The sequence below is a fragment of the Ananas comosus genome, linkage group 11 (genome assembly GCF_001540865.1).
Source record: "Ananas comosus cultivar F153 linkage group 11, ASM154086v1, whole genome shotgun sequence".
Classification (NCBI taxonomy): Eukaryota; Viridiplantae; Streptophyta; class Magnoliopsida; order Poales; family Bromeliaceae; genus Ananas; species Ananas comosus.
In genome coordinates, this window is record NC_033631.1 from 5,551,771 (window position 1) to 5,560,644 (window position 8,874).

At 48.0% G+C, this 8,874-nt stretch overlaps 2 protein-coding genes across 2 annotated transcripts; both read right to left on the reverse strand.

Moving 5' to 3' along the window:
* LOC109717100 lies at positions 4,068-4,605 on the reverse strand. The gene is made up of 2 exons (XM_020242776.1): positions 4,497-4,605; positions 4,068-4,375 (listed from the first exon to the last, which is right to left on the reverse strand). Exons 1-2 carry the CDS (start codon positions 4,603-4,605, stop codon positions 4,068-4,070), a joined length of 417 nt encoding a protein of 138 aa, XP_020098365.1.
* On the reverse strand, positions 7,796-8,662 carry LOC109717101. The gene has a single exon (XM_020242777.1). The coding sequence runs from the start codon at positions 8,660-8,662 to the stop codon at positions 7,796-7,798; it is 867 nt and encodes a 288-aa protein (XP_020098366.1).

Genomic DNA, 8,874 nt, shown 5'->3' on the forward strand with positions numbered 1-8,874 from the left:
TATTTTTAGCACTGGTTGTGCTCTCGCTATTGTAGTTGATTGTGTATGTAATCAAGTTGTTTTTCGTTGGCACTTGTTGTACACAATCTAGTTGTTTAGCCTTGGGCGGACATGGGAGGTGCTGTCCGTTCGGTGTCTGTTCGACGTGCCCGAACTGGACCAAATTGGTACCGGTCTCGGGGCGTGACAAATTGTATACTCGATAAACTCGACTGGAAGTAGAATACCCTAAAAATATCCTTTAGTCACTTCGTGAGTCAAATTTACCAAAGTTTTCACGATCCCTAAGGATGTAACAACGACTCCCGAAGACACGAAAGTGTTTAATGTTTGGTTTTCTACTATACCACAATTCATACGGAGTGTTCAAGGTACCCGGGCATAAATATACTCTATTAATAACGTAGACGGTCATGTTAACTACTTCAGCCCAGAAGTGCTGTCACGCTTCAAACCAGGTCCTATTTAGCCGATTCGGATACGTCGAACAGATGCCGAATGGACAGCATCACTCCTATCCGCCCAAGGCTCAACAATAAGTACAAATAAAATGTAAAATTTGCATATGCGGAAGCATACATAATGGCTTGCACGAGAGCAAGCAATAGTCAAAGTGAAAGTACTAACTAATCAACATACAAGTAATATGATTATCTTTAAATCATATACATGCATTCAACTTAAATAATATTCCTTTACATTCTTTGCATCTTTTCTTTTAGACATCACATAATCACCAAAATGAACATAAAGTATTTTCTCCAAAGGATAAGCTTTTACATTAAACCATAAACTCTTTTACAACGTTCATGTTCCTTCATATAAACATCTATAATCATCAAAATACAAAAGATGATGTATAAGAGTATGCAACTAAACCAAAATGTGAAACCGACTCGGGTGGTCTCTAGCTATGGCGCGATACCTTTACCGCGGTCATCCGCTGGCTCACTCGGTCCCAGCTCTGTGGAAATAGTGGGATGAGAACTACAACAAAATTTTCAGTAGGTTCGGCTGCCGACCTCACCGACTTTCTCACTAGGTCTAAATCAAGTATAGTAGAAGAAAGAATAGATAGTAACCAACTAACAAATGCAGCTAATATGCCTGAATAATATATAGTCAAATATACGCTTAATGAAATGCTCATGATGAATGCAAGTTTGCTTTACACTGTTCAATCTTGTGGCTAACCCTTCGGGCCCTGAGCTTCCTCTCGCCGGTTTCCATAACTCACCACCTCAAATCCCAAATATCGGGCCCTGAGCTTCCTCCTGACGGGACCGTCTTCTGGGGATTTCCCTTTGTAGTGATGACAAATCCGGAGCGCATCGCTCAAGGGGGAGCGACCTCCCTTAAGCCAAAACTATAGGCGAGTATGATCAATCCTTAACTTTAAGGATTTCAACTCTTATGTGACCCTTAACTTTAAGATTTGTATGTCACAATGTCACTATTTCTCTTTATTTGTATTCTTTAACATACACAAGTGTCATATACACTACCTTCTAATGCCACACACACTAAGTGTTCAACTCTAGCATTCAATCTCGTGATGCCACACTCTAAGTGTTCGTTAACTCTTTTCTCATGCATTCTTGTCATATACTAATGCCACTCGATTCATGTCATAATGGCATTTTGATTGTTTACCTCATCTAGGTCTCTATCACTTTTCATGCATACATAGGGTTTAACATGTTTTCAATAGCCAATAATGTCTCAAATCCATCTTATATCCAAAGCATGCAATTATACACATTCTACTCACCATACAATGCATGAACAAAGTATACATACATATGCTAAAAAAATGCCACTTTAGACATAAAAGGAAATTCATCGATTTCGGATAGCACCACCCATCTTAGTTGTAGGGATGCTACGGTTCAATTCTTGAAACTTTTGGGCTCCTAATCCGCGTGCTGCGGCGATCTGTACCAAAACGAAGCCAAATTAGGTTTTTTTTCCAAATAGCTTCGCATAGACTCTTCATTTCACCGAACCGAGTCTTCCAACGCGTCGGAAATACCTCTTATTAGGTTTCTATAAGGTAAATTTACCTTAAAACAACCTAGGGCAAAAGCCCCAAATTTGGTGCCCTAACCTTGCCATTTGCTCAATCCTAGGTTTTGATCTCTAGAACAAGCAAAAGAAAGCTTGTCTAACATCTAGAAACTCTTCTAGAACCATCTAAACCAATTCTAGGGCATATAAAACAAATCCTAGAAATCTATCATGAGAGCACGTGAAGAAAACTAGAGTTTTCATGTGTTCTTAGCCTTTACTAGGTTTCCATACTTATTAGAAGATCAAAACCTAGCTTCCTATGGTACAAAATCAAACCCTAGACTCAATCTTTCGTAAAACCTCACCTTAGCCACAAGCTCACCCAAGTCCACCTTGTTGGAGAGCTTCAAAGCCTTCAAAACCCACCAAGTCTCCACCAAAATTCACCTCCTAGCTTCTCTCCTGCCTTTGGAGAAAGGTTCCTAGAGGGAGAAAGGGAGAAATGAGAGGGAGAGGGTATATGCTGCTGTGGACCAGGTGGGAGGGTGCTTGGGGTCTTTTATAAGGTGCTACAATTGCACCTAGGCCCCACTCTTTCTTATATTTACAGCAGTTTTTATTTTGCTGCCAGGTCCATTGTGTACCGATACAGGCCTATGTGTCACCGGTAACACGATCGCGTAGAGGGAAACCCGAGAGCATCTGTTCGGATTTTGCCAAAGTGTACTGGTACACACCAGGTGTAACGCCCCGGGACGGGCGGAGTCCCTCCTGGTAGCATGCCCAGACCCGCCATATGCCTGCACATATAAGGCGTCTACAACAACAGCGATAAATAAACAAGAGAAAATAAATATTTAGAGATATCAGAGCATGTGTACATCCCGTATCTATCAACAAGTAGAATCAAAGGAAACTAAACCACTAAGATAAAAGCAAAGTAAAACATCTCAGCTCTAAACAAAGCTCAAGATACATAACAGAGTGGCCTCTACAAAAAGGTACAAATCTCTCATTCCTCTCCAAAATAAAACCAAAAGAGAGGTAGACCACCTATCGACCAATCCCTTGCTAGCTAGCTCGAGACGATTCCTTTCCCGCGATCCCGACCCTCTCCCGGGGTGGAAGGCTTTGAAAGAAAACATAAAACAGGGGGCGTGAGAACTATAATTTATAGTTTCTAGTGGGCAACTACTGACCCAACTTGGGGAAAGCATAGCCACAATTACCACATTAATGATAGGTTTTCTACCTATTGTCTATATCTCTTTTTAATTATTTCTTGTGTCACAATGTCACAATGTCAAGAGGTTAAACTTTTGTTGAATCATTCACTAGTCCAAGCTCTCCAAGCTCCTCTCCTCCAAGTTCTCCAAGCTCCAAGCTAGGGTTTCTAGAGAGAAAGAGGGAAAATGAGAGAAGAGAGGAGTGGAATGGCTGTGAAGAAGAGGGATTAGCCATATTATTTGTTGTAATAATTGCAGCTAGGTCCCTCAACTTGTTTTCTCTCAAACTGCCCAGACTGGGCATTTTTCGCATTCCGGGACCGGTCTCCCCGACCAGGGACCGGTTCCCGTAAGCCTTCCCGCAGGTTACGCAGAGAGGGACCGGTCTCTCCCTCAGGGACCGGTCTCCCTACCAAGGACCGGTTCCCGTAGGGTGACTCTTCGGGACTTAGCCGATTTTCGGCTCCCTCGGCTGCTGCGCAACGGGGGACCGGTCTCCCGAGGACCGGTTCCATCACCAGAGACCGGTTGCCTTAGGGCCTCCTGTGAGGCTGCGCGTGCGGGGACCGGTCTCTCCTTCAGGGACCGGTCCCCGAGAGCTCAAATTCTGGGACTTAGCCAGATTTTCACATTTGCTCTCTCGGGTCCCTTCTAATTTCATTTATGGACTCTAATGCACTTTTTGTCCACTCTAACTCATTTATCTTCGTGTTCCGCTCATTTTGACGGAACTCGACACGTTTTACGAGGAATGTGGGGGTGTGACATTCCCCACCTCTTAAATTCAGTTTCGTCCTCGAAACTACTTATCTAGGAGTCGAGGTTCATACCTCACGCCAGCTCCTCGAAGAGGTGAGGGTAACGCTCCTTCATCGCGTCCTCGAGCTCCCAAGTCTCTTCCCGGTCGCTGTGTTCGCTCCAATGAATTTTAACATACGGGATCTCCCGGCTTCGGAGTTTTCTTACTTCTCGGTCTACGATGTATGCCGGGAACTCCTCATAAGTCATGTCCTCTTGAAGTTCAGTCGGTACATACGAGAGGATGTGATCCGGGTCGTGAATATACTTGCGGAGTGTGGACACGTGGAACACGTCATGTACTCCCGCAAGCCTCGGTAATAGAGCCAACTTGTATGCCACTGCACCGATCCGCTCCAAAATCTCATAGGGTCCGATATAGCGGGGGCTTAATTTCCCGCGAACACCGAACCGTTTAACTCCTCGCATCGGCGATACCCTTAAGAATACGCGGTCCCCAACCTCTCAATATCCTTTCGTCGTTGATCGGCATAGTTTTTGTGTCTCGATTGCGCCGTTGCCAACCTTTGTCGGGCGAGGCGAACTTTTTCCTCCGCCTCTCTAACCACATCGGGGCTAAGAGCAACTCTCTCGCCCACGTCGCTCCAATGGATCGGCGAGCGACACTTCCTACTATAGAGGGCCTCGAACGGCGCCATCGCAATACTTCCTTGATAACTATTGTTGTATGCGAATTCCGCCATCGGCAAATGGTCGTGCCATCCGCCCTTGTAGTCGAGTACACACGCTCGAAGTATATCCTCAAGTATTTGAATCGTCCTCTCCGATTGCCCGTCACTTTGAGGATGAAATGCCGTACTAAAATCGAGCCGTGTGCCCAACGCGTCTTGCAAGCTCCTCCAAAAGTGAGATGTGAACCTAGGATCCCGATCCGATACAATAGAGGCCGGAACCCCATATAGTCTCACCACCTCGTTGATATACACTTGAGCGAGTTTGTCCCCCGACCAAGTAGTTTGGATCGGCAAAAAGTGTGCCGATTTTGTCAACCGGTCCACCACTACCCAAATGGCATCATATCCGCCTTGAGATCTAGGCAAACCCGTCACAAAATTCATTGCTATATTTTCCCATTTCCAGACGGGTATCGGTAGACTTTGCAATTTTTCCGCCGGGAATCGACGTTCTGCCTTTACTTGTTGGCACGTGAGACATTGCGCCACAAATTCTCCTATGTCCCTTTTCATGCCCGGCCAGCAATAGTGTAATTTCAAATCTTGATACATTTTGGTGCCGCCCGGGTGAATACTATAGGGAGATTGGTGTGCTTCTCGCATAATTGCCCGCCTAAGATCATCGTCCTTGGGCACGCACCAACGATCCCGAAACCGTAGTGCACCGTTGGTCCCTATGCCAAAATCATCGGCACTACCGCTCTCTACTTTGCTCCGTACCTTTTGGAGAAATGTGTCGGAATTTTGCAATTCTTTAATCTTCTCCAATACGGTTGGTTGCACTATCAATGTAGCAAGTGTAGCCGGCAGACCCGGTGCCACAACCTCCAATCCAAACCGCTGCATCTCTTTTTGCAAAGCTAGTTGAGGTGTAATTGCCGTCGCTAAATTCTCCGCCGACTTTCTACTTAGAGCATCGGCGACGACATTTGCTTTCCCGTGGTGGTAGAGAATAGTAAGGTCGTAGTCTTTGAGCAACTCTAACCACCGCCGCTGTCGCAAATTCAACTCCTTCTGGGTGAACAAGTATTTGAGGCTCTTATGATCGGTGTAGATCTCACAATGCTCACCATACAAGTAATGCCTCCAAAGTTTTAGGGTGAAGACGACCGCCGCTAACTCAAGATCGTGGGTCGGGTAGTTTTTCTCATAATTCTTCAGCTGGCGCGAAGCATAAGCTATAACTCGGCCATTTTGCATTAAAACACACCCGAGACCAATGTGTGAAGCATCACTGTATACTACATAACTTTCGCCCGGCGTCGGCAAGGCAAGTACCGGGGTCGAAGTTAACTTTTCCTTGAGCTCCTCAAAGCTCCGCTCACATTCGGGGTTCCAAACATACTTCACCCCTTTGTGCGTAAGGTGAGTTAGTGGAGTGGTTATCCTAGCAAACCCCTCCACGAACCGCCGATAGTAGCCCGCAAGTCCCAAAAAGCTACGAATCTCCGATACACTTGTCGGGCGAGGCCAGTCCTTAATTGCCTCTACTTTCTTTGGGTCCACCGAGATGCCACTACCGGATATAACATGACCCAAGAAAGTAACCTCCGAAAGTCAAAACTCGCATTTCTTGAGTTTTGCATAAAGCTTTTCTTTCCGGAGTATGTCCAATACGAGTCTTAGATGCTCCTTGTGTTCTTCCTTAGTCCGAGAATATACCAATACGCCGTCAATGAAAACCACGACGCACCGGTCCAATAGCGGACGAAAGACTCGATTCATTAAGTCCATAAAAGCCGCCGGCGCATTTGTAAGCCCGAACGGCATAACTGTGAATTCATAGTGGCCATACCGCGTGCGGTACGCCGTTTTGTGCACATCATTGGGCCGTATCTTCAATTGATGATACTCCGACTGAAGATCAATTTTAGAATATACCCTTGACCCTTGCAACTGATCAAATAGGTCATCAATTCTTGGCAGTGGGTACTTGTTCTTGATCGTCACTTTGTTCAACTCGCGATAATCAACGCAAAGTCGAAGTGTGCCGTCCTTCTTCTTCACGAATAGCACCGGAGCTCCCCACGGAGACACGCTCGGCCTCACAAAGCCTTTATCGAGCAAGTCTTGCAATTGGGCTTTTAATTCCTTCAACTCCACCGGTGCCATTCTATAAGGAGCCTTCGAAATTGGCGCCGCCCCGGGAACTAAGTCAATGACGAACTCTACTTCCCGGTCTGGTGGCAATCCCGGTAGCTCCGTCGGAAACACATCCGGATACTCACATACCACCCGAATGTTCCCCAAATCCGGGTGCTCCTCTTGGGCATCAACGATGGTCGCCAAATAGGCTTTGCAACCACCCTTTATCATCTTTCGCGCCCTGACTGACGAGATAGTCGCCGCGAAGCGCGCACCCTTACATGCCCGATATACTAACTCCTCTTGATTTGGCGCGCGGAATGTGATCACCTTACTATCACAATCGATGACCGCGTAATACTTGGAGAGCCAATTAATCCCTAAGATCACATCGAAGCCCCACATTTGCTTTAACACCAATAGGTCGATCGGCATGATCCAATCACCTATTTGCACCGGACATGCTAAACACTCGTCGTGTACATGAAATGAATGTCCCGGTGTATTCACCGTCCAATAGTCCTCATTATGCGTGACCTCTATATCATGAGCTAGTGCAAATGCTATCGACATGTATGAATGCGATGCTCCTGTGTCAAATAATGTCCTAGCTCTGGTGCCTCTGATAAGAGTAATACCTGCCACCACGTCATCGGGAACTGTGATCGGCTGCTCCTCCACCTGAGTGGCAAAAACCCGCCCACTAGGTGCTCGAGAAGCCTCCGGCTGTCGAAGAGCCGACTGGCGTCCAGCAGATACCGCGGCTAGCAGTCCCGCAAGCTGTCCTGGTGTGTACTGAACTGAGGCTGAGGACGGAGCAGGGGATGCGCCGCCCGGGCACTCCCGACGCATGTGCCTCGGTTGGCCGCATCGAAAGCAACGCCCCTCCCGCTGTGGGCAAGCATCAACTCGATGGTCCGCGCCGCAAATCACACATGGGTAGGTGGTACGGCTCTGAGTCTGACTCCTACCACCCCGCCACTATGATCGCTGAGGTCGCGGGGGTCGCTTAGAACTCGATTGACCCGCCGACCCACCAGCCGGTCGCTTCTTGGCCTTCTCCCTATCCTTCTCTCGCTTATATGCCTCGCGCTCGTCTCGCGCAATGGCGTTGCCGCTCTCGACCCATAGTGCACGGTCGAGTACCTCCTCATAGGTCTTGAGCCGGAATGCATGAACAGTCTTGAAGATCTCCGGCCGCAACCCATGCTCAAACACCTCCGCTCGGTCTCTATCGCCGTGGACTAAATCCGACACACAATTGATCATGTGCGTGAACTCCCGCTCGTACTCCCGCACCGACCGATTGCCTTGCTTTAGCTTGCGAAAGTTCTCTTTGATCTTCCGCCGATCGCTATCGGGGAAGTACTCCAACAGTAGCATCTCCCGAAATGTCTCCCAAGTGACGGAAGCAGTGTCCAACGAGCGATTCTTCCTTGCTTGATCCCACCACATCCTCGCCGACCCCTCAAAGCAATGGGCCGCAAGGCGAACTTTATCCTTCTCGAGGGTGTAGATATCCTTGAACAATGCCTCCATCGCGGACAGCCATGTCTCCACTGTCCACGGATCCTTGACATCACCATCGAATGTCGGAGGGTTGAACCTTTTAAAGGTCGTCAAAGCCGCCAATGATCGTTCCTTCTCGGCCCCAAGCTCACTGGGTATAGGAGCCGATGAACCCGATGCCGCCGGAGGAACAGCCGTCACTGGCGCTGCCGCCATCGCAGGGGGTGGTGCTACGGGTGCAACAGGTGTGGGCGGATCTCTCGGCATAGATGTCGCCGCCGCCGTCTGTCGCGCCATCATCTCGTGGAGCTTTCCGATCTGCTCCCCCTGCTGCCGCATAGCCCCGGCCAACGCCGCTACTTGGGCTCGCAGCTCGCGCACGTCGTCCGACCCCGACTGCCCGGGCTCCTCCCGAGGCTCCGCCGGTGTGGACCTCGTAACTCTCCTTGGTGGTGCCATCGCGTCCTGAAACGCCATGCACACACATTAGTTCTCGAAACACGTGACTCTTACACGTTCCAAATAACTACCCAATTAAGCGAAAGCATTAA

Coding starts and splice junctions, on each gene's coding strand:
- LOC109717100 (XM_020242776.1), bottom strand. CDS start 4,605: ATGTGGTTAGAGAGGCGGAGGAAAAAGTTCGCCTCGCCCGACAAAGGT. Junction 4,376..4,496: donor CGACGAAAGGATATTGAGAG/GTTGGGGACCGC, acceptor GGATCGGTGCAG/TGGCATACAAGTTGGCTCTA.
- LOC109717101 (XM_020242777.1), bottom strand. CDS start 8,662: ATGCGGCAGCAGGGGGAGCAGATCGGAAAGCTCCACGAGATGATGGCG.